Source organism: Amblyomma maculatum, chromosome 2 (assembly GCF_055883805.1).
Source record: "Amblyomma maculatum isolate TAMU_Amacu chromosome 2, ASM5588380v1, whole genome shotgun sequence".
Taxonomy (NCBI): Eukaryota; Metazoa; Arthropoda; class Arachnida; order Ixodida; family Ixodidae; genus Amblyomma; species Amblyomma maculatum.
The window spans coordinates 42,851,240-42,876,794 of NC_139345.1; the positions used below are offsets into that span (position 1 = coordinate 42,851,240).

At 43.7% G+C, this 25,555-nt stretch overlaps 1 protein-coding gene across 8 annotated transcripts in view; it reads left to right on the forward strand.

The window, feature by feature from the left end:
* The window catches only part of LOC146198537 (uncharacterized), a 106,703-nt gene that overhangs the window by 57,193 nt on the left and 23,955 nt on the right, over positions 1-25,555 (forward strand). For all 8 annotated transcript variants that reach the window (XM_084594039.1, XM_084594032.1, XM_084594033.1 and 5 more), the window contains 14 exons: positions 2,540-2,743; positions 6,404-6,513; positions 7,373-7,507; positions 8,792-8,875; positions 9,613-9,716; positions 13,580-13,702; positions 14,172-14,268; positions 14,845-14,978; positions 16,606-16,752; positions 17,279-17,580; positions 22,708-22,903; positions 23,016-23,346; positions 23,454-23,639; positions 23,931-24,107. In XM_084594039.1, the coding sequence (XP_084450165.1) occupies positions 2,540-2,743; positions 6,404-6,513; positions 7,373-7,507; positions 8,792-8,875; positions 9,613-9,716; positions 13,580-13,702; positions 14,172-14,268; positions 14,845-14,978; positions 16,606-16,752; positions 17,279-17,580; positions 22,708-22,903; positions 23,016-23,346; positions 23,454-23,639; positions 23,931-24,107 (2,330 nt within the window). The remainder of the gene's footprint in view (positions 1-2,539; positions 2,744-6,403; positions 6,514-7,372; positions 7,508-8,791; positions 8,876-9,612; positions 9,717-13,579; positions 13,703-14,171; positions 14,269-14,844; positions 14,979-16,605; positions 16,753-17,278; positions 17,581-22,707; positions 22,904-23,015; positions 23,347-23,453; positions 23,640-23,930; positions 24,108-25,555) is intronic.

Here is a 25,555-nt window from a genome sequence, read left to right on the forward strand (position 1 = left end):
GCCGTGCATGTTGAAATTTAATGGCGGAGTCCACTTTTGTGTGCTGTGTTGAAGCCTAGCTTTTCTGCTGACAGCTGAATACCCACGGGGCTGATAGCTTGCACCATAGGCGAGTAAGTGCGTTTCACCAACACGTCCTTATCACATGCATGGCATGCCTATAGTGTATCACAGCATCCCATGACATGCTTGTTTGCTTGGAAGGAGATTTTATCTTGATGTTATACCTTTGCATACCTTATCTTCTGTGGACAGTGCCTACTCTCTGAGATTGTTGGGTCAGGGTGCATGTGTTATGTGAACAACACTTGGGCTTTATGACGCAGTCAACCCTCCTGTACTAAATGCTTTGCTGTATGGTTCCCTGTGGGATATTGTGTTGTAGCTAGGATTCCACTTCCCTTGACTTGTGCAAAAAATATAGTGCTGTCAGATTCGTGGTGGTAATGTTTGAAAACTGGTTTTATGTTTTGGTGAACACACTTTCCATCTAACTCCATGCTCTGGAAAATGCATTTAATTGTTGAGAAACGTGGCCATCGGGCTGTAAACTCAAAAGGGCAACAGCTGGCTTTAGTGGGTACGCCTTCATCCCTGTGTTTAATTGAGATAATAGAAACGTATGGATTTGGCTTACCTTTATTTATCAATAATCCTCTTGTTAGCTATAGATGATTCTTTTTCTTAATCTTAATGTGAAGCGAAAGCTCAGAATGACATGTAATAGCTATTGTTTCTCGATGCGTTGGCTCATCAGCTTATATGCCCCGATCTTTTGATTCATTGTTCTGAGCAGGTTCCAATCAGCAGTTCCTTGTTTAGCATTTTGAAAGGTGGCAAGTGTTCAGGGGCACCTGTGGGACATGTCTGGCACAGAAAACGGGCTACTGTGTGATGCTCGCCAATCACTTCCTCTGTGCAGGGCGCACAGTTGTTTAATTTGTCCGCGGTAGCAACGTCACCTCCATGCAGCTGGTGTCTCCATGCAGGTTCCTTTCAGGTCACAAGAGCAGTTGCTCGTTATCACTTGAGGCATGCACAGGCAGAGAAGGGAAGCACGAACAGAGGACGTAAAAGGACGAATCGAGAAAAAAAAAAAAGAGAGTGCCATCAGAAACGCGACCCGCAACACCTGTGGGGCCTGTCTGTTGGCAGTAAGCGAGTGACAGATCAGGAAAGAGAGGAGGGAAAGGTGGTCAAATATAGAAGGAAAAAGCAAACTGGCAGTCTCTTGGGAATCATTTGATCCAACCAAGAGCAGCTGTTTTGCCTGGTGAAAAGTGTGTTTTGAGTGTGTTGGTGTGGAGTGGTTTATTACTGAGGGTATTATGTATTTATAATGGTATATAGAGTTCATGGTAGGACCTGTACTAAACAAGTAAGCTTCTTGCTTCCTTTGTTTTGAAGCACACCTACCTTCAAGCAGGCACTGAAGTGGGATGCTCTGTATTGCGATCTCACTGCTGTACTGATGTGAGGTCCCTGCTAGGCCTTATTTTAGTCGCTTGCACAAGTAGCTGTTTTGCTTTGATACTGTTGTTTAAACCTGTGATCTTGTTGCCTTTCTCTATTAAAGAAGCACTCATCACTGATATGCAAAAGTGGCATGGCTTTCGTGCATGTCTTATGTTTAGTAGTGTTTGTGGCACTGGCACTTGAAGTGGTATTTCTGTTTGGCTAATGCTGGTTGCTAAAACTGCCTATTCCTACAATGCATTTCCAAATGTTTTTTTTTATTATTATTTTTTCTTTGGTGTATGTGCTCTTATCCTCAACTTTGCTGCCTAGTGGTGGACAAATTTTCGGATGCCTGCAGCACATGATAGGCTTCCTATTGTGCACTTGTGTGTAGGAATTTGTTCATTGCTTTTGCTTATGAAGGAGCACAGAGCAGAACTTGCAAGCATATGTGCACAAGTATCAGTAAGGAATTTGTAGCTCTGTTTTTGCTTGAACCATTTCAGGGCTCAGTAAAAAATATCTTCAGCTCTCTGAATGCTTACGAGCATTTTTTTCCTTCTGTATGGTCTCCATTCTCGCAGATATGACTTTGAATCAGCATATGTTTGAAGTTTTAGTAATGAATTGCTAGTGTCATGATTGCAGTTTTTTTCTGACCACTCCTGAATTTTGTGACTACTACTGAAATAGAGCATGTTTGCTTTATATCAAAGCTTGAATTTATTGAAATGTTGAGCTTTGTGTGCCTACAGGACTAGCATAACATATCGCTATTGCTGGAACTTCTAGCTGTTATCCAGGAGAAAGCATCTGAATAATATTAAGGCCTTTGCAGATATGTTCCGATTTTGGTGTGCTAAATATGATTCGTTATCTTTTGCATGTGGAAAGCGTGAGGCCCTAAGCCATCTGCTAACAATAAAATGGGGTGCCCATTCTGCTTGTTTAGCATTTGCTAGCTTGATCATTTGGGGTGTCTCTTACAGAGTCAAGTGATTCAGTTGTTTTCGAGTTGCAACTGCATTGTGAATTTCATTTTTTGCATGTTGTATGTGATGAGAGTGGCTGGTTGTTGCAGACGCCTGGAGGAGGAGTTGCAGGGACACGTGCGGGAGGTCTGCAAGGATGGGGGCAAGAGCTGCGTCCACTGTGGCTCGACCTTCAACCTGCTGTTCAACCGTAAACTGGTGTGTCGAGATTGCGGCCTCTTTGTGTGCCGAGACTGTGCAACGTACGACTCTCAGGATCGGGGATGGTACTGTCGCATCTGTGAACAGCAGAGGTAAGGGGCTGTTGCAGTGCTGCTGCATCGTCTTTCCTTATTTTTAATATTTAGCCACTGATTGAGTAGAATGGCTAAACAATAAAAAAGAAATCTAGGAGTAGGTTCCTACTGTCTAGACATGCTGTAACACACAACAACATTTGCTGTAACAACACACACACAAACAAAGAATACTTGCGTCAGATGAAACAGCAACAGACAAACACAGACGTGCACCATTACACCTGCAGTCCGCTGCAGTGCTGGCTGAAGAGCCCAAAGACTGCATCAAGTAAAGTCAAGGGGCAAGTAGCTGGCACGGTCAGTTTCGTTTGTTCTTCTGAGAGTGTAAATATAAAATGACTGTTTACAAAAGAGGGATATGGCTGCTACAGCAAGCAAAAAAACTCATCTCCCATTGCACCAGCATTCTGATGCAACACTCGGCGAGGGACCCAAAGACAGCAATGAGTTTTAGTCTAGTAGAGATTAAAATAAAATGCAAAGAGAGAGCCAGCATCATCATATGATTAAATGAACATACTATGCCCATTGCTTTAGCAAAACTCTTGCCCAGACTGTTCTCTTGCCTGTGATTTACTGATACGCACTGCTAGGAATTGCACATTCTCAAAGGCTACCTAGTTGGCTACTAGGATGATGCCTCTCCATGTTCTGGTGCTTGAAAAGAGCACTGCTCACCCAGAATCTCATACAGCCTTACTACTTGCTGGCAGGAAGACAGCCTGCATCAGTGTTGTCTTCAGCTAAAGCATTCTTTTTTGCTAGCTTTGTGGGCAGAATATGGTCGACCTGTGATGGTGGCAATCTATCTAGGGATCTCAAGCGTGATCATTGCACGAAACCTTGGCCAAGAATAAAATAACATCAGTGCTGATTTGTTTCAAAGCGTCAAAATTAATTTTTTTTTCATTTCGACATTTTAGCAGCGCAAGGATGATATGGAAAAATATATTACTTTCAGAGAAATAGCCTTCAGGAACTTTCAGAAGGGACTGAATTCTTTCCAATTTTGAGTCGCCTGCATCTGAAGGAGCACTGAACAAGGGTGGAGGGGAGCTTGCTTAGTTCTCCTCCCCTCCACCCTTGTTCAGTGCTCCTTCAGTGGAGGAGAGCTTGCTCAGTGCTCTTTTTATACTTTGTAGCCATGTTTTTTTTTTCTCATTCTACCTTGCACCTGAAGTAATACTTGTGGTCTTGTTTGTTTGTGTGTGTCAAAATACTAAATCTGAGTTAGCCAAAGGAAATTCTGGCACAAATTCTGCAGGGAAGGTTCGAGGAGGAAAGTGTATTTAGGTTTTTGTGCAAGCCATCAGAGTTAGCAAGCTTTAAAGTTTCAAAACTGTTGTGCCAGACGTGTGTGTGTGTGTGTGTATATATATATATATATATATATATATATATATATATATATATATATATATATATATATATATATATATATGTATATATATTTTCGCAATCAACTGTACTGTCTAAGGCAAAATCAAGATTGATCTCTTTGTGGAGATGCATATTCTTATGTTGTGAAAATTTTTAATTGAAAAGATAAAAGTGGCGGCCATTTTCGGGCACAGACCTTTAAAGAATGCACTCTCACAGGAGTATGCTTAGTTCAGAAATGTCTGGTAGATTTTGGGTTTGGCACAAAATATTATGTGGCATAGGCTTTTCTGTGGGTCGTTTTCCTTTAACTGAGAAATAGGTCTCCTTAGCTTTCTGACCTGCTTAGTCTCTTATCGTGGTCATATTTTGAGGGACTGCTTTTCAAAGGTGTGCTACGGCTAGATGGTATGTGGTCACTTCACCCACATACCGCGGGTTCGGGCCAGAGCAAGCCAAGGGTCAGTATGCACTGCGCGCCTGCGCTTCCGCTCTGAAGAAAGCAAGAACACAAGTTATAAGCCCAAATGTTTAACGCACAGAAAGCTGTGTCACAAACACTGCGCTGATCCCTCAGACCTCAGTACAAGCCCGTAGCCCAGCCGCAGCACTCAAGAGCGGGGCCGCAGCGCCACGCGCACAATGCAAAGGCTTCTTAAGTGTCCGCGGGTGAGCTAATGGGGCTCGCAGGCAGCACGGCCAACCAGTGGGTCAAAGTTCGCGCGAAACATGACGAAGGAGGATGAGGGATGCGTGGAGCACATCTCGACGACACAGGTGGCCCGTCGATGGTTCAACGTGCGCCGCCACTGGCACTGGTCGGCGGCAATGGAGAACTGTGCCAAACCACGCCCTCCTGACTCGGAAGCGTCGGCGCCACACAGGCGAGCGCTTGACTCCTTTAGGGCTTGGTCTCAAGGTACACGCACGTTCCCAACCTGCAATGCCCCGGCCAAACCCGGGGAGCCCGGAGGGAGAAACGTGAGCACCTGCTCTTGCCTGTGTTGATGGCAGTTTCCCTGTTCGCTTCCTGCGGGTGGCCCCGCATCGAGCCCATTACGTCACCAGGAGGTGGCCCAATCGGGACCAAGACCAACACGGGAAAAACAGAATGGATGCTGTGATAGGGTCTCTAGAAATATTCGTTCTAGGGACTCTAGCAGGGGCAACAGTTCTCGGAAGTACTCCCTTCAAGGGGGGTCAGCAGCGCGGCTGCTGTCCCTTTCCTCTCGCAGTGACTGACCCCACTGGGGGTCTTTAGTTATCAAAACGGCAGCACCGGCTGCATGTTCCGCGTTGCTCCGGGAACGCAATCCCGACAACTTTATTGCAAAAGAATGCTGCATTCTCTGCTGCTCATGTTCACAGTGGCAGGAATGGCATTTTGGAACGGTGTGCTTGTCCTACCAGATATATTGAGTTGGGAATCTCATATCGGTAACATATGCACAAAAGCATACCGACAACTTGGATTCATACGACGAAAATTATCAGCTGCACCCTCACATGTAAAACTAAACGCATATAAGACATTAGTACGACCCATTCTTGAGTACAGTGCAATAGTTTGGAACCCTCATCAATCTTATCTGAACAAAAAACTGGAAAGAATTCAAAACCTAGCACTCCGGTTTATATATAACCGTTACTCACGTTACGAAAGTGTGACACTTCTGCGTGAAAGCGCGGGCATTTCGACGTTGGAATGCTGGAGACAGACTGCGTGCATGAAATTTCTTTTCCTTCTATATAACAATTGCATCAACGTAGATAAAGATTTGTACCTAAAGCCGCCTTATCATCGCTCTAAAAGAATTAACCATGACATGTGTATAAGACCGTCTAAATGTGACTTTGTTCAAATTCTCATTTTTTCCCTGTTTCATAAACATGGAACAACCTGCCCCACCAGTTTATGAATAATGTGTCGCTTGATGCCTTTTCTGCCAGCGTTGAATCTGTTTTTCAAGAAATGTCATTGTCATAGAGTTGTTGTTTCACTGCCCTCTTTGTTGTTCACGAGTCTTAACGTAGCTTTTAAATATCCGCAACCTTGATGTGTTATTCACGGTGTACTCTGTATGCTTTCCCTGCTGCCTTGGAACACTATGCCTGCTGTTTATACTTTTTTTTCCCACTCCTGTCAGAGCCTGAGAAAGGCTCACAGTATTGTAAAATAAATAAATAAATAAATATTGTTACACACTGTTGCTCTTTGTTGCACTTATTCTTGTTGTTTTAGTTGGTGGTGACTGTGTTTTCTTCTCCCTGCAGGAACCTGCGTGCGCAGTCCTGCGAGTGGTTCTATGAGAATGTTAAGGTGAAGTTCAACCATTTTGGTAGCACCAAGGTCCTGCTGTCTCTTTATGGCCCAAAGAAAACAGGCAAGTTAGCTTAGAGACTGCGAGATATACTGCCCAGATGTAATGTCTTGTGACGTGATCAACGAGCAGTGTACTCATGCTTTCAGTAGCTGTTACACTGAAGTGGTTTGAGTGCAAGTAACTCATGCTTTAAAAAAAATTAAGTGCAGTGTGTAGTTCATTTTGCTGCCATCACTTAGGACAGCGTCTTATTTCGATGGATGAGGCATGTGTTCTCTTTACCAGGGGTGAAGTTCAGGGGCATATGCAGTGTTTTCGTGAAGGTGAAAAGGGAAACTTTCCTGCAGTCTTCCCTCTCATGCATATTCACATGCCTTAGAGACTACTAGGGGTAACATGGGATAGCGATGTATGTCTCAACTTAAGTGTGTGATTATTGGTTGCAAGGAACTCCGTGGGGGCTGACATACCAGTGGGCATGCAGCATGCATTGCGTTTATGGTTAGGCTTAGAGACTGGGTACATAGCGACAAGGAGAAAGGTGCACAATCATGACTGGTGTGCTCCAGTGCAGAATTTCATCTTCCTGCAGGCCCTCAGGCATAAAACATTTCATGCCAGAGAACACTGAGAGAAGTGTGTGGCCTTTGTGATAGCATCATTCCTAAATTGTATGATTTTTGGAGTACTGTGTAGCTTTCTGTTTTGGTATAGTTTAAGGTTTGTCTTATGAAGATATGTTTGAAAATTTAAACTTTAAGTTTTTCTACCTTTAAACCCGTATAACTGAAAACTTTAAAATCACAGACATCTTGGCAGTGAAATGTTAGTATATGACTTGTCTAAGCTTAAGCTGGTAACCTTTTTCCCGCCTTGCACAACTGTGGCACAATGTGTAGCCATTTTCCTATTTCTGCAGACAAGGAATCTGATCTAGGAGCGACTGAGCAAGAAGAGGCTGATGTTCAGCAGCATGTGGAATCTGTTATTGAGAGCCTCTTGGGGGAATCTTTGGACTCTGCCTCTGTGAATCATGTGTACAGTCACCCTCTGTGTAAGCTTTTTACCTCAAGCTTTTACATTCGATCTTCAGGGTTATGATTGTTCTGCATCTCCATGAGACTTGTGACAAAAGTGAACTAACTTGACTGGTACATGTTGGAGATCTCAGATGAAGTAGACAGCACAGGACATAAAAATATAATGCAGACTATGAAGAAAGTAAGTGTAGTTAGCCCCGACATTTTTGAGCACTTGGTATACTTAGTTCTGGTTTCAGTGTAGCCATTGATTCAGTGTTATAGTGAATGCTTTGCTCTCCCCTCATCTGTTAGCTGCAGCTGATTTCTTCGATAAGATTCATGATATCTGTGCAGCTCTAGGTAAGTTTTGAAATATGCTGATTTTTTGCAAAAAAGTTTCAAACATTTTATGCTATTTGCCAGTTTTGTGAATATAACATGGAACTGTCATTGATGGTAATTTAGTATTGCTTCTGATAGTTAATGCTCCTTATTATTCCTCTCATGTTTTATTGCCAATTTCTAGAATTGGCAACTTTAAAGGATCAGCAAGGCAGTGTATATTTTGTAGTTTAACTTTTTTTTGGTATTTTGCTCTCACGTGGCATGTTTTTATGTATACGTGCCCTTCAGAGGAGTGGTAGCAGGGGTTTAGAAGAGATGATGAATGTGGTGGTGTTCTGCTTATTCAGCGGCAGAATGAGCCCCGAGAGATGTTTGTGCCAAGTCATGGTGCTTTTCATGACGGTAGTAGTTAGCGAATTTCTAGTTGTCAGTTGTCATATGACTAGTATTGTCCATCTTCTGTCTGTGATAAACAAAGCACTGCACTTCTTGTTGGTGACTTCTTTAAATAGTCAAGGTGCAAGTCCTGTATCGCTTATGTGGGTGCTGTGCTTACCTTCTTTTGTTACCTAATGGAGCCAGATAATTACTAACTTGTTGTGACTTTTTTTTTTATAAAAGTAGACCAGTACACTAAAACTGGCCCCAGAACTGGAGTAATAAACTCCTCCAAATTGACATTTCGCTGGGTAGCACAACTATAGATGTGTGGTTTTTCTAGAACAGCATTTTCATATTTAAGTATGCAAGCCCTAAGTTTCTGGATGAACACATTCATCGTTAAGAATGGTTCTTTCCTTGTCTTCCTTAATTGATGTCTGGAGAACTCCGTGTCTTTCGGTTTAGGGCATCTGTTGCAGGAATTTTTATGTTATTTTTTTGTTTTTTTGTTAAGTGAAGTAGTTAAGTATTTGGCATTTACCTTTCCTGCCTTGTTTTTTTCTTCATTTCCTGTCGATCTGCTTTTTCAGATGAAAAGGCTTTCTCTGACCACCAAGAGAAGCTTTTGGAAGCAGTTTCTCAGTTTACGCGTGCTCTGCTCATTGCCTTGCAAGGCAAGTGCCAGTATTTTTGCTGCTCAGCTTTTTGTTTCCTTTCGATGTTCTAAAAATAACCTTCCAGACGTTCCTGCTGGCCAGCTAGAATTTCTCAAGATGATTTTTTTTTCTTTTGTTGAAATTAAAGATTGCCTCTGCATCAAGAGAATTGCCTGCTGGTTCTACATTTTTGTTGCAGCTAGGGACAGCCACAAGCATAGTTAATTGAAGAGTTTGTGTTGTTACCTGAGCTTCTCGATCAGTCGTGCTTCATTTCTGGGGCTTTCATAAGACATTGTGTAATGGATGTAACATTGTTTATTGTGGCTGTCAAGCTTTCGTGCACTTATAAAACTTTTTATTGCCGTGGTGTTGTAATTTCATTGATAGGTCTATGCAATGAGATATTGAAAGTTGTAAAAATTTGGCTTTTGTGCTTTGATTTTGGGGTAGTACTATTTCATGGGTATATAGTACACAAATATGTTGTTCAGTACTTAGACATTTCATTCTTTCTTTTCTTTTTTACTGTTGTGTTAGGGATCAGGCTTATCACTCTGCATGTTTTCCTTCAGAGAGCTATTGCTGGCTGAAGTCGGAAAAAAAAAAAGAACGATATATATATATATATATATATATATATATATATATATATATATATATATATATATATATGTATGTTGAGGCTGCACATTTTTTGCTCAATATATGTACACAGGCAGGTTGTGTGATATTACCTTCTCATCTGACCACAGGTAAACAGTGCGAAGGAGACTTGACGCCAACCAGCACGCATGCCAGGCTAAAGGAGCTGATATTCAACCTCAATAAGGATGCAGAGTCTCTCCCCTCTTTTCAGGTTGGCATTGCACCTTTTTTCTTTTCTTTCTTTTTTTTTTTTTTCAAACCTTCAGTGGACAGTTGCAAGATTTCGTAAGGTGCAGCTTGTTAAGCAAAGTCAGCCACTGCTTCAAACTAGCACACTGCAGCTGAGAATTTGAAATTCTTTAGCCTATTCTGGTTAATGTCTTGTAAAGCTAGCAGCAACTTAAATTTATAGCAGCCCATACATTCATGCATCATGATCATAACTGAGGTCTGGTGCAGGGCAGTTTTTACTATTTATTTTGGCTGCCCAGCATTAATGAATGAAATAATATATACAATACTTTCACCAAGAGAATAATGTTTGGTGTTCACTGGCAAAAAAAAAGAAGTACCATTATTTATTTATTTTTTTTCAGCAAGTCTCATTGCTAAGTCATGTTTGAGTCTTTGTTGAGATTTCTCTTCCTTGGTCTCAACAAAGCAGGAATTTGCTAGTGCAGGAATGATCTTTTGTGAAATTCATTTGCTACTAGTGACTTGCAGAGTACATATTTTGGGTTTATTTTGTGCTGTATAATAGTGCTTTTGATTGCGAGTCTCCTGGGTAACGCTATTTAACTGTTGGGCTTATGGGGAAGAGGGTGTGAATTGTACCAGTGCATCGTCGTTAAAGGCTGGTCAGAGAGCGAATCAGGAAAGGCCCAGGTGTACTCTGTACAGCCGTCTTCTTTGCCTTTCTTATGAGCCTTGGATTGTCTTAGAGCAGCGGTTAAGTACTTGGGATGTGCATAGTTACTTTTTTAGCTTGGACAGGTTTCAAATTTGATATCATTTTAATGTTTTTCTTGATTCTCCAGTTTTCTGGCAACTGTGTGATAGATGTAAGCTTACAAACACCAGCCAGTGGCTTCTAGCCTGTGGCTTCCAGCCTGTGGCAAGCTAATTGTCTGTGTAGATTTGCATTTCCATGGCAGCTATCCTAGGGAACAAGAGCAAGCTTTTTTCAGCTCTGTGCTTTTCGTATATTGAGATTGCCAGTTCTTAAGTGGTGTACACAGAAATTGAAAGAGGGAGGTGTAAAGTGATGGCTATTAAGTGCGATGATCAACTTCAGAAAACTCTGAAAGCACATTCTTTGGCATGAACTGCAGATACATCTGCATTGAGGTCTCCAATGTATGATGGTAATCTCAAAAAGCAAGGTCTTCGAAAGTGCTGAGGCTGCAGGGAAATTATTCGTGAAGCTGCTTGGCACACTGCTCTGTCCGCTGCATCGTCCTCTTTCAAACAGGCCATCGCTCAGCCTGCTTGTCGCTACCACCATGTGTGAAGCTCTCACAGTTATTCCGTTTTTGGACACAAGAGACCTTCAACCTATTGGTATTTGTCATTTTACGGACGTGTATAGGGCATCTGACGAATGTCAAAAACGTCTGCAACTGTAAGGAGGACTTTACAGCTGCTCGCACTGAAATTCACAATGAACAAAAAAGTGGGAGACCTTCAAATTATGGCGAGACAGAAGTGAAGGTTGAAGAAATGACGCAACAAGCCAAAAGATCACTCTTGACGATCTCTAAATTTTAGATTCCTGAGGTGTCTTCAAACACCGCCTTTGTGATTTTGACAGAAATGTTGGAATATTGGAAGGTGCACTCAAGATGAGGCCTGCAAAGGCCCACACCAGACCGTGAATGGCAGCGCGTTGACTCTTCTTGCTAAGTTCTTTCACACTGTGGAGATGGAAAGAACAACTTTTTGGACTATTTTGTTACTGGTGACGGAACTTGAATATTTTGTTTCTCACCTGAGGCAAAACAGGAATCGCGGGAGTGGCGACATTCCTCTTCGCCTAAACCACGAAAATTCAAGCAAACACCAGCAAAGTCATGGTTACTGTGTTTTGGGATCTACAGGGCGTATTGTTGGTCGACTTCGTGGCTGCTGAGACCACTATATAATGCTAAAAGGTATTGTTAGGCAGTGAACCGACTGCGATGGGCGATTCAGAAACAGATGAGGCGACATGACACTTCCCCATTACAACACTTGTTTCGTCATATTATGTTAAACCGTTACTCTTCAGTGACAGTTTGGATGAGGTATCATCACCCACTGGCCCTACAACCCTGAACTGGTACCCTGTGACTAGCACTTGTATGCAGAGTTAAAAAACACATCTGCCGAGAAGGTGCTTCAGCAACGGTGATAAAGTGAAAGTTGAGGTCCTGCATTTCCTCAATGGCATATTGGCAAGCTAGTATTGCAAAGGATACAAAAACTGCCCTAGCGCCACTAAAAATTTATCAACTGAAAGAGCGATCATTTGGAAAAATAGAATGTTCAACCCTTAAAATGATATGCTGTTACTTGTTGATAATACGCATTTTTTTATTCTGTTGCTATTGTTATTATTATTATTATTAAAATAATTGGACATATTATTTTTGGGGTGACACTCATATTTTTCCTATTAGTAGTTCTGCAGTCATCTTTTCTTGTTACCTCTGTATTGGTATGTTAAGTATCTAGATGTGCTGGTCAGCCTTCAAAGGCAGATACAGTAGACTTTCATTTGCTCAAACTTCAAGAGACGAGAGATTTTTTTTTTAAGTTATCAGAATTGCATCTTAGCATGATCAAATGCTAAATACTATTTTCTTTATGGATCTCTGTGCAGGCAAATAATATCCTAGAATTATTTTTATATGCAAGTGTAGCCAAAAGCATTGACACAACATAAAATATGGATGAAAGGCACTGCTGTGCTTATCCAACCAGCAGTCTCCAACTGGTTTTGTGGTTGAAAACAGCTATTTGTAATTCACTGGTTTTCTAAAAGAATTATGTGCTACAAAACAGTAAGGCCTTCTGTGGCCTCCTTGGCAGGTAGCGGTGAAGCCTGCTCACATGCAGTGGCATTTACGTTAGGAGGCTTCACAGCACAAAGAGCGAGCAGCACATGCAGCGTGCACATTTTTGGTGCACAGTTCCTTATGCACTGAAGCAAGGGGAATGCACATTTGCACTGTAATGGCAAGATGCTTTTTTTTTTAAAAAGTCATTCGGAGCCCAAAATGGCTTCTAGCTGATGCCCACTCCGGATTGGTTTAGATATGTGGCCGATACCCGTAGTTTGGTTATGAAGATCAGGAAGCAAAACTGTATGGCAATGGGGCATGTTTGGTCGTTTTATCGTCAGTCGAACCTTTATGTGGGCCCTCTTCTGACTGTCTCAGTTCACTGGTTCGATGGACTGAATATTCAGTTCACCCAACTCTGTAAACTCTACATATCTGATCTCGGCCACTGCTCTTGTACTTGCTGGGAGCATTGGAGCAAGACAAAAAGTTTTAAGAGAATTTTTAAGCCAAGTCTAGGTGCCAACAAAAAGCCTTCAAAATGCATTCAAAATGTACTCAGCGAACCATAATTTTAAAAATTTATCTAATTAACTTGAACTGCAAATTATCCAGTCTTAATTATTGTGAGTCTGCTGTAGTGACACTTGTTCTATCCTTGGCTGTTGCACTGTCAACAAACACATTTAGTCTTACGGTTCTGTAGGAAAACTGTCTGCATTCTCGAAACATGCTTGGAGTTGGCATTAGCTTACTTCCTTTAGAAAGGAGGGCATGAGTAGAACTATCACAACAGAATTCTTGGTGGTATGCATATAAAGAGAGTGGCATCAATGAATGATGTGTTAATTTTGGCAGCTTCAGATGGAGTAGTGTGGTTGGGAACTGCAGAACGAACTGGTTATAAAAACTTCAGCTGAGGTAGCTTTTTTTTTTTTTCCCTATAGAAAGCAATTTTTATTTAGGAAAATCGAAAAATTGTAGCTTTTTGTTCAAGGTTCTAAATTTGGTTAACATTTCTTTGTCGCTCAAGGACGATTGCAAGCCAAACAAGAAAAATGCATCGGCCTGCTCTGATGCCTCTGGCAGCGAGGATGGCGACGATATTGTTTGCGACACCTACGAGGAGCTTCTTGTTGTGGCTGTCATCAACAAGGTATGTTGGCTCATGTACTGTATGGCATAATACAATCTATGTCACATCACTATATGCTTAAGAAGGGAGCCAACAACCATGACACAAAGGAAAGCAAACGAGGTGGTTATTTCTTTATATAAATGTGGAGCATTAATTAAACGTGGAAATAATTGACTCAAGAAAAAACAACCACATGCCGGCGATGAGATTCATTGCCGCTCTTCTGTGGAGGAGGGCGGAGGTCGTGGGTTTGGATCCCATTGGCAGCATGTGGTGGTTTCTTCTTCTAATTCCTCATCGATTATCTCCATGTTTAATTAATACTTCACATTGATGAAAAAACATCCCCTATGCTTTCCTTTGTGTCAGGAGCTGTTGGCTCCCTTCTTGTGTGTGTCATAACAAAGCCTCTCATTTTCCCTGCATTAGTTTACTCGCCGCTGTATGCTGTATGACATAGCGTTTGTGTTTTACAATCTTCTCCCAGGCTATTGAAATAGCTCAGCGCAAGTACTCGACCAGTGCCAAGCCTGGTGACCTGAAGAATGCCTGTGAGCCTGACATCATCAGAACAGCAAAGAAAGGTGAGGAGCTGTCCTGGCTAGGCAGTGTAGCTGATCGGAAGTTTAGGGGAATCCCCCAAAAGTGGAGTAGATTTGTAATAAGGTAGTAATTACTCATTGGCTCATTGACTGCGAAGTGTTTGAGAAAGCTGCTGGCTTTTCTTTGTGGCTGTACGGCTGTGCTTGGATGGATGTCAATGAGTAATTACTTCCTCATTAGGCAGTAGAGCCTTGCTTTTGGGCAGCCCTAGTGGACTTTGGAGGTTAATCACTGTCAGAGGTGCCACTTTGCTTGGCTTCCATTGAAAGATAAACCGAGCTTCAACACTAAGAGTGATGGGGCAGGTTAAAATCCATGATCATCATTCAACTTGATCCTCCCAGAGGTAGGGGGAAGCCTTAGCACTAAGCTGTATACTGATGCATAAAACAAATTTATTTGTATTGTTTGCTTTAGCTGTGCGAATTTGAAGCTGCTATAGTTGTACCACATTACAGTTGTATGTGTCCCCAAAAGCAGAGTGGGCTCACAACTGTAATGTTTCACTCTGCTGCTTCTGAGCTAACTTTCTTTATGCTTGCATGCCTCACTTGCAGAGCATATTGACGTTGGGTGCCAGTCAGACATTCCGTTATCAGATTCAGGTCAAGAGGAGGAGGAATTCACTGAAGAGACAGAGTCCGACGAATTCTTTTGGTCACGTGTGAAGGAAGACCCATTCAAATATGTTGTGAGTTGTGTGCACGTAGCTGTGCCTGCTTTTATTCCTGCTCTTGATTCAAGCAGCTGCGATACATGAAAACACTGATTTTCGCATGGCACTATACAGTGTGATGAGACGTGTCTTGTCAATTTTATAGAGAAAATTTTGCTTATGTCTGTGATGCTGTGATATCAAGATGTGTAGAAGGAGGAGGGAGTTAAGAAGGATAGTAGGCTTGCGTTATATACATGTCATCATCACTGGTTTAAGTATACTCACTGCAGGGCGAAGGCCTCTCCCATATTCCTCTAACCCAGTCCTATGCTAGATGCATCCACTTGGCCCCTGCGAACTTCTTAACCTCATCCGCCCACCTAATTTTCTGCCGCCATCTACTGCGCTTTCCTTCGCTTGGAATCTACCCTTAGCAACCATCGGTTACCATCTCTTCACGTTGCATCTCCTGCCCATACCCATTTATTCCTTTTGATTTTGACTAAAATGTCATTAACTCTAGCTATTTATTTGACCCACTCTGCATGGTTCCTATCTCTGAATGTTACACCTACCATTTTTAGTCCCTTAGCTCTCTGCATTGTCCTCAATTTAAACAGAACCTGTTTTGTTAATTATAATAGACACTTTTAGTTGGGCATATGTAGTAAGTGTGCATGCTTATCGGCCACTGTGCTGCATGCACTGCAAACAACGTGGACCCGACACTTTCAGTTAACCGTGCTGCAGCGTCCGCCACATGCAGTGTGCACAGTAGTGCCATCTATTGACAACAAGTCAAAGCACATGCTCGCTGGTTTTCAGATCATCCTCGTGAATAAAGGTTTATGAATGAATGAATGTAAAAAAATTAATCTGTAATTACTGGTGAGAAAAATAGTCTCATTATCAGCCTTTTTTATTATGAGGAGAAAAAATACAAAAACTGAAGAAAATGAAAGTGCCAGCAAGAAGCTTGAAAATGCATGTTGTTGCTATGACGACCACATACATAGCTTACCGATAGGCTTAGCAGCTTGCAATTCGTTAAGGTATCTAAAAAACGAGGGATATTTGTTGCTTATACCTTGCTCTGCGGGTGAGAATGAGTGCAATAAAAGTGAACGCCACCATTTAAGGTGAGCTATCGCGTTGGAGAAGGCAGCCATGAGATGAATTCATTCCAAAGCGGTTGATCGGGGCCCGCCATGTTGTCAATGCATCCGGCAACGTGCACAGCAACGGATGTACGCCGGGATTCGATGCAGGAATGTGCCTGCAGGACAGGCCGAGTTATGTACGGATCTGCGCTTGCGCATTCATTACCCACATCGTTGCTGCGTACGTATCACTGCGTGTGCCCAACTAAAAGTGTCATAGTAAATTGACATATTTTCGTGTGTGCAAAGGTATGCCCGTTGCTTAAGGCGTGCCATAGCAACGGGGCCTCACAACAATTTTGAATGCTTGGGATTCTGTAGTGTGTAGTCTGTTCAAGAGTGTGTTTTTGCTGCTGTGATGTTGTACCTACCAGCCTCATCTCTGTGTCATAATGCCAGAGCCTGTAAATCTCTGCATCAGTTCTCTCTCTCTCTCAGCATCAAGCATTTGTGCTTCTTTGCTTTGTGAGGATGGACAATTTGGTTTCATTTATCTGCAGATTGAGGAGAAAATTGAGGAGGAGATTACAGAGGCCTACACAGAATCCGACGACGAGAGAAACCGAGCTCTGTCCGACCCTGAGGAGTGTGCCAATGGTGCAGGCATGCAAGTCCCCTTCACCCTGGACCTGTCTCGAGAGCACAGGGTGCGTGCCTCCCCCCCCCCCCCCCACCCCCTAACCCCCCACTTCTGGGCTGTGCATTTCGTTCTTTCTTTTTATTCACTGTTAGTGACTTAGGACTAGTGGTTTTAACATTTCTTAAGGCACGGGGTGCAAAAATTGCACATGAGTGAAAGTTTTTCATGTGGAGCCCTGAAATTGTTATCGCAGACGCTATTTAGCTTGAAGTCTTTAATTTGAACTTTCGGTTTGTTTGTACCAATCATTTAGTCCTGCCAATATCAAGTTAATTAAACTAGCTCCTGTTAATTTGAAACGTGTGAAATTAAAACTTCTTAGCCTTCTTGAAGAGCATTTATTAACTCCAAGCAGGTTCGACTGAGACAGAACCTCATTAACTAGTTTCTTAATTTTTTTGTATATTTCATGTGAAATTCAAATGTGTTTTTGAAAAATTGCTGTAAATATATTCACTAGGGGAGCTGAGAAAATGGTCATAGGGTGCCGGGTTTCTGGTTGTGTGTACTCAGAGCTCTCTTTGGCAATGCAGGTTCCATTTCCTGAGATGGGTGTGGACATTGTGATGCCATATGCTCTGGACTCTGAGGAGGAAGAGGAAAAGGAATGCATTGATGGGAGGGGTGCTGAGGGCAGGGATGAGAATGCTCCAGCCCGCGTGTGGACAACATGTGTACAGGACTGGGAGGACAACTGGTTGTTTCGGCAGCGCAAGCGTAGTGCTGCGCTGGGTGCCTTCCGAGGCGGCCGGTACGCCGCCTACTACGACCCCATCAACATGGTCATTCCTAACCCCTCGGATGATTGCTGTGGCCGAGTGCGACTGGGAAGCAGGTAATAAGCTGTGCAAGTTTTCCTATTTTACTATCGGATGTTTTCAGATCGGAAGAAAATTTCAAATTCGCCTGTCATTATAAGTTAGGTTTAAGGGCCGAAGTGATTTTGAGTAGTTGGTAAGTAATAGGGCTGGGCAGCGATTGATAGACAAGTTGTGTGACGTCACGAGACCACTACATGGCAGGAGCTCCCACCTCAGGTAGGTTCTTTGCGATGGAAATGGAACCCAGCAAGGCCCCACGAATTCCGGAGCACACGCATTGCTCCTAGGCCACAAAGGGCCATTTGTATGGCTTGGTTAAAGCTGACTTTTGTACTTACTTGGGTGTTTTTTCAAATAATGTAGTAGCTTCCAACTGTGTGCTATAGTCAAACCCGGTTATAAGGAACAGCGTGATTTAACACGATTTTTTCGATATATGAAGTAGTTCGCACTAACCGAACCCGTTTATAACAAACTTTAGCAACAAATTCGTAATAATTCATTATAAAACAGTTGATCAAAACCACATTAACAAATGAAAAATCAGGCCACTCATCATGAATAATCTACTCTAAAAGAAATTTATTGCAGCGAAGTGTATATCTATTATCAGTAGGCAGTGATATTCACCTGAACACTGTGTTTGGCACCATCAAGGAGAATCGTGTTCTCGACATGCAACATCATCTCAATGGACTTCAACCCACTTCCCTGTATTTTGGGCGCAGTATTGCCGCAGCACATTGTTAGCAGAAAGGGCTTCTTGCAGTGTCGGGCGAGGACGATCAGGAGGACGAGCATCCTCCTGACATAATCCAGCATGGTGGAAACAGTTGCGGATTGTGTCTCAAGTCACATTTTGTCAGGCACGGTTGATTGTTTTGATTGTGCTGAGCAGTTTTATCTTTAGCTCGTCATTCACCTGCAATTTCACTCGCAGGCGCTCAGTGACGCGCTTCCCATGGCCTTGCTTGAATACCCGTATGGTTCCTTGATCAAGGGGCAGTAAAACTACTGTGGCCTTCAGCGTCAAGAAGTAGAGCTCAATGTTTTTGAGTGAGACCCCACAATGGTGCGTGGAGCAGCTGTCGAGGAGGAGGCACATCTTGCGTCCACTCGTTAAAAGTTCCTCATCCCAATCCTGCAGCCAACCCTTAGATAACATCTTGGTCATCCAGGCCTTTGAATTTGACTTGTATGTCACTGGGAGCGAAGTGCACCCTCGCAGGCACATTGGAGACTAGAACTTGCCAATGACAAACGGTCGCAACTTTGCGAACCCGTCTATGTAGTCGTGAGAAGAACAGTGACTCGGACCTTATTCATTTTGCCTCCATGGCACTTCTCATTTTTGTGCGCCAATGTCCAACTTAGCAGTAGCTACCAAAACAAAGCAGTTTCGTCCGTATTAAAAATTCTGCATGGCTCGTACTCCTCCTTTACACCGTGCCATATGTCCTGATCCCACTTCTCGGCGCCTTCTGCATCCACGGCGTGGCTCTCACCTGCTACCACTTTTCTGGTGATAGAGTAGCGGTCCTTAAATCTTCGGAGCCAACCACTTCCCACTATAAGCCTCTCAGCGCCCAGGATGCAGGAAAAATCTTTTTCCTTCTGTTACACTATTGTGCTGGAGACTGGCAAATTTCATGTGCGGACGTTCAAAAACCACTGGTATTAGGTTTTTTATACTTTGTCGTAAGCCAGCCTGCGGAGGCGACAGCAGTCAGCTTTTGGGTCTGCATTGTCTCTGATGGCGGACTTGGTTTTTAGGGTGGTGCTGAACGTGCTCCTTGGAATTTTTAAATGTGCTGCAGAGTCGGACTTTTTTTCGGCATGCTCGACACAACGAATTATCTCAAGCTCGTCGGAAAGTGGCAGAGCTTGCCGCTGCTTCATCATCATCTTGTAGAAATGTCGACAACATAGCTACGGCCGAAGTCTTATGAGCAGTAAAGCAACACAGTAGAGTGGCACTCAAAGTCACAAACACAAAGAAAGCATGGAGGACACGGCCAATTCGCGCATACTCAATCATGTGGTAGGCAGCTGCTGAATAGGAATGCTGTAGAGCAAAGCTAGCTGAAGGCGCGGAATTTAAAGTCGCTCTCGGTCTTGCTTTGGCGGGCCCATACATTTTGTTTCGTTTTTTTTTACAGTCGCAACAACAATGTTTCATGGAAACACTGGCAGGTACCACGGTAGCCCAGAGGCTACCTGGAGGCGGCCCAGAAGCACATTGGCGGGCATTTGGTGACCAATTGCATGTGCTCAGAGTTCACTGTATTCAATTACTGCTTAGTTCGTTATAAAAAATACATTTTACATGCATAATGTCAGAAGAACTTCGAGTGTTCGCTTATGTCATAATTTTCTTTATCCGGATTTGTTATATTCGGGTTCTGCTGTAATCAATAGGCGGCCGATAACTGAGACACAGATAAAGTAATTCTGATTAAGTGAATAGCGAAATGCACGTATGCCAACGAAGGTCCTTATGAGGAGCCGCAAACGGGAGCCTTTAACACTGTCCTGTCATACTCTTTGGAGCTTAAGTATCCCTTCAAATGCAGCTGTGCTAGGCGCAATGAAGCCTTCAAGGTAGAGACAAAAAAGCATAGTGGAGACTGGCATTGATTGAAATTAAAGGCCTAAAATTGGATGATGGATCAAAATCATGGGCAACTGCATAATGGCACGTGTTGGCAACATTGGGCATGAGGTACTGCAAGCAGAGAAACAATTAGCAGAGCTTGGGAACAATACGCTCCTGCCTCCCATATATTACTACGAGCTTGAGAAATGTTTTCTTTTTGATGTTTAAAAATTTGCTGTTATGGTATCTGTTTATATACTATTTGAACATAATTCAGAGCTGGAATTCGGGGCTGGGGATCCATATCTACAAAATTTTAGTGCATCTGGATTGAGACAAGGTTACCAAAATTAAAGCTTGCATATTTGGAATAAACAGTGCTGTAGCACTTAGAGCAGTATATGAAATTCAGCGATTTAGTGAGTAGCAATTTTCATGACTGAGACTGAAAAGATGCTTCCCGTCTCAATGCTTTTATATCAGGCCAGTTGGTAGAGGTAGTCGCCTAGTGCGTAAGAGTGCGTTTCATTAGAATTGAATGAATGGCTTGGTGCTTTTGTGCAAAGGAAGGCACACAGCTTGATGTCGCATCAAATTTAGCTGCTTGTTCTGCAATCCTGTAGCACGTCTGAAAGTTTGATAGCCAAGTCAATGGATTGTAAGGGGCACTTTCTTGGACATTCATCTTATTTGATGTGAACCGACAATGCACACCTTCATAATAATTCCGGGTGGCCAAAATTTTCGGAGCCCTCCGCTATGTTGTCGCTTGTAGCCTAAATTGCTTTCAGATGTTAAAACCAGTGAACTGAATTATAAGCAACTCTTATGGTAGCTCACTGAATCTCGTTATCAAAGATGCTCCTGGTTATCAGGCCTGGCTATCAGCAGCCACACTCAAAACATTTGCAGCAGAACTTGATAGTCCATTTGACTAGTGATAGGCCTGATTGCAGATGGCGTTCGTATGGTTCCTGTTGCACTGCAAACAGTGTACGTTACATTTTCGGTTGCTTGATGATAACCATTGGCTTCCGGTTTAAAAGATGCAGCATTAAGTCGCATACATAGTTGACCAGAAAAAGATACTCTCACTGCCCTGCTTAGATGTGCTGCTGTTTAGAATAGACACTGAAGGCAGGGAACTCTGGTGCGAGTTGTGTGCTGTGGCTGTATCCTAATTAAGAGCATGCAAGCTCTGTTTCTGCTGGCTAATGTTGATGACGTTTGGTTGGAAGCTCTGCCACATTCAATATTCGACAGTAATGTCGCTCGATGTTGCCTTATGAGAATCTTGGCGCGCATCTTGGCACGTTAATGCTGTTTTATCCTAAGCGTTTTCAGCTCTCTGACATTGATATGGGCATAGTCCAGGGGATTCATTAAAGCAACTATGTCACCAGGCAACTTGACAGACTTCAGCATCTATCAGTTAGCCAGGTAGCACTTCTCGATGAGTTTCTCATCACAGAAGCAGGTCTTCAAAGTGTCATCAGTGTCACATTATAATGCTTCTTAGGCTTCGAATCCCTGTGATTGTTTGTCTCGTCAGTCCACTGAGCAGAGTCAAACAGTGAGACCATTCAGAGTTGCTTCGCTCGGTGTTATTGCTACGGTATGCCGCGGCATTTCCAAAAGGGTTGCCATCAGGATGCCTTCTTATAAGAGCACGGAAGATCTTATTTTGTCTTCCGTGATCCATGTCCATGATGTCTAGCCCGGACTTGGGCCTAGCTGCGGAGGGTGCCGAAGTTGCTTGGTATAGTGGCTTAGCCACATGAATGTCACTTAAGCATTGTCTTTGCAATTGCTCTAAACAGTGTCATGGAGAACTTTCAATGCAGCGAGGGCCCAAGACTGGCCTTAGTGGCCGGACTCCTTACACAGCTGAGCACACAAACCACACTGAGCAGTGTGCCTGCTTTTCATACGATCCTTGATGCGTCCAGTTAGCTGCTGCTCTTCACCAGGTCAGTACGGTGGCATAGCCTTTGGTTTCAGCACCTAGTGATTCAGGGGAAAGCACTCAATTCACACGCAACCACTCTCTTAAGGCGTCCAAACATGAGGCTTGCTTCTGTTTATGCTCTGTGTTTTTGCCTCAAGTCATCTTCTTTACTCTTCTCCAGTGCTAGGCACCATTCTTTCGCAGTGGTTCATGGCCAGTATTGTGGTGTGACCATATAGTGCAAGAAGTGCTTGGTTTGTCCTCAAGGAGGACCGAGGAGAGTTATGCTGTAGGTCATAGTTTGGTAATGCACAATTTGACAAATGTTTTTTATGACACAAGTGAGTGCTTCTAAAGTGGCTGCTTGCACTCACAAGCTTTTAGGTCACATGTTATTTTACGGTAAGTTGGGTGTACGTTTTGCTTGTGCAATGGTCTGTGTGCTCATGAATATAGCCCTGCTATTATTGCTTGTGCTTTTCGTTTCTCCAGTGATGGTACTTCCTTACGATGATGCGTGCCACTGTAGTTTTTGTTCGTTCCTGCAAATTGTGCTGAAAGAGGGTGCCATTCGTTTGGTGTCTTTGTTTGTTTCAGGGACCTTGATGAGCTATCCGAAATGTCAGAGAAGCTCTCTGTTGGTTCTCTGGAGTTGTCCAGTGCATCAGACTCTGAGGAAGACTCGGCCCCGGCAGCTGCGTCTGATGTGTTTGAAAAGGAACCTGCTAAAACATCTATCGTGATGGGCAATGCCAAACCTCGGGCTGCTCCAACAAAATCTGCAGACGCTCCGGTAATAACTAGGATAAATTATTTGTAAGAACTTCCATTAGAGGAACAGTGTATTATTATAATTACATCTGCCAATGCAGTCATTGATTTTTTGATGCTTTCTTTCTGTTTAGACCAACTGGAAGTACAAGTCCTTGACTGAGAATCAGACTGATGGCAGGAGTTCGCCAAAGCCACAGCTCAGAGCTTCGCTTCAAACACAGGGCTCCAAGTTTGTTGCAAGGCCGCTAACGTCGACCCCCAAGCAAGACAAAAAAGACCACTTGTCTGCTGCCAAGATAATTTTGAAGCAACTGAGAGTACCCACCTATGCTGAACCCGGTGCAAGAAAGCAGTGCAGAGACCCTTCTCTGCACTTTAATCTGCAGCCAGAAGCCAAGACAAGCTTGCACTCTGGAAAGATTGCCAAGTTTGTCTGTGAAGTGTCAACACCCAAGCTACTGGGTAAGTAGTACATGAATTTCTACTTTCCTTTCAAAGCGTTCTTCAGAGTTTGTTGCTGTCAGGGGAAGAGAGTGATGTTTCGAAATGCTGCCAAATGCTTTCGGCAGGCGTGGCCTGGTTTCATGGCAGAGAGCAGGTGGTGCCAAACAACCACTGCCGGATTACGAAACTTCGTGGGAAGGAGTACATACTGGAGCTCTACGACGTAAGCAAGAGCGACGAAGGCAGCTACTCTGCTGTTGCCTACACTGACAAGGACGAGGTCTGGTGCGACTTTGCCCTGGCAGTCAGAGGTTGGTCTCTTTATTGTAGTCATGCATGCTTTAGCACATCAGCTGCACTGCTTTCTTTAGTGCTCTTTTTTGTTTTGTTTGATGAGGAAGCCAGCCAGGTGTAACAGCTGTAGCAGCTTGGTACCACTAAAATTGCATTGCATTTGTGGCTAGCTCCTTGGATGCTTAGTGGGGCTGTTTTCTTTGTTGGGATGCATTTTTGCCTTTGCTTGAGTTACAATTAAGTGCTTCTTTGCTCATAGGAATGAGCATTGTGGTTCAGGTTGTCATAGCCTGTGTCTTTTGCTGCAGCTACGAGCCGTGCCACAAATGCGCCCGACTTCACGGTAGCTCCACACGTAGTGGAGCTGACCGGAGATCCCTGGGTGCAGATTTCTTGCACTGTGAGTGGCTATCCCGAGCCACGAGTGTGGTTCCTGCGTGACAACCTGCCCCTTCCCGACAGCGAAGAGGACAGGTTCTGTGTAGGTGAGTGTGTGTAGACTTAGCCCCTGTTGCTGCTGCCTTGTGCGTTCTAATTAAAGGCTGCAATTCTCCCTGGCTCTGTAGAGGTGCCCTCAAGGCCTTGTTGATTTAATTTCTGGCTTAAAGCTAAGGGGGGGACACGGCTCTTTGTGGCCGAAAATCTGTCTAAAAATCAATTTTTTTATTTCTTCATTTTTGCGGTCCCGAGACGTTTCCGCAACTGTCTGCAAATTTAGGTTGAAAAATACCGCCTATTTCGCACGTTACAGCGCTCCAAAGTTGCGAATCTGAACGTTTGCCCCTTTAAATTGCGGTCAAATCGCGCCGAGTTCTTAACGGCTGCAGATCGAGAAATGCGCTCTCCATTGACATCATTTTGATCTCGTTCGAAAGATCGCGATTCAGGCTATTCCCATGCAACGATCGGCGTCCGCGAGCGAACACCCGAAGTAGAAAACAAAGGGACAAATGTACGCAAAACGCGCGCTGCTATTGGGCTCCGAAAGCATGCGACCCACACGACCCCTTTTGGTTGGCTGCCGGCGTCGGCTGCTTGCGGCTTGGCGCCATTTTGAAAAGGTCGCGTAGTTAGGCCTAGCTGGTTTTGCGACGTTCCGTCATGACCACGGCGTAAAACGGGGAAAATTTAGGTTCGAGCGTCATACTAGCCTAAAAACCGAAGAAAGGTAGAGAAAAGAGGCGCGTCGGTGACGCGGTATCCTGTTATCAGCAATCAGTGATGAAGCGCCGACGCTCCACGATGGGCCGATAAGGCCCGTTTCACATGCTGCGACTGGACCGAAAATAATCGGTCTAGTCGGTGACGCCACAGTGCGATTTTCAGTCAGTGCTTTCACATACAACGCGTTCACAGCGAATTTGGTCGGGCTGACACGCAGGGTTGCTTGATGCATGTACAGCCAACCATTTGTTAAATGCGACATTAACACAATAAAATGTGTATCGATGTTGCTAGTTTTATGTGCGTTTTTATAGTGACGACAGAATATTTCGTATGCTGTTATTTGAATAAATCAGTTTGCATTATTAAACAACTACGTTGCTGCGCTGCTTGCGATACTTCACTTCCGGCGGTAGCACGTGACGGCAAGTGACGCACTCATGACGCACCGTCAGGATGCTGCCCATTGGTCAGTCCACGGTCAGTCGCAGACCGATCACACCGACGCTGCGGTCGAATTCCAACAAGTTGAAAACCTGTCGCAAGCTGTCTGCGGCTTGACTGACGGCCCTTTCCAGTCGCAGACTGACGGAATTCGCAGTGTCGCAGGCGAAAATCGCATGCATGTGAAACGGGCCTAAGGCGAAGCCGATGATGCTGGGCACGACAGATAGGACAGATAGGAGAGCGAACGATTTCCTCGAGGAGATTCCTGCCGCGTGCGAACGTCGTAATCATGACGATGCAGATGAAAAAGTGATACCTAAGC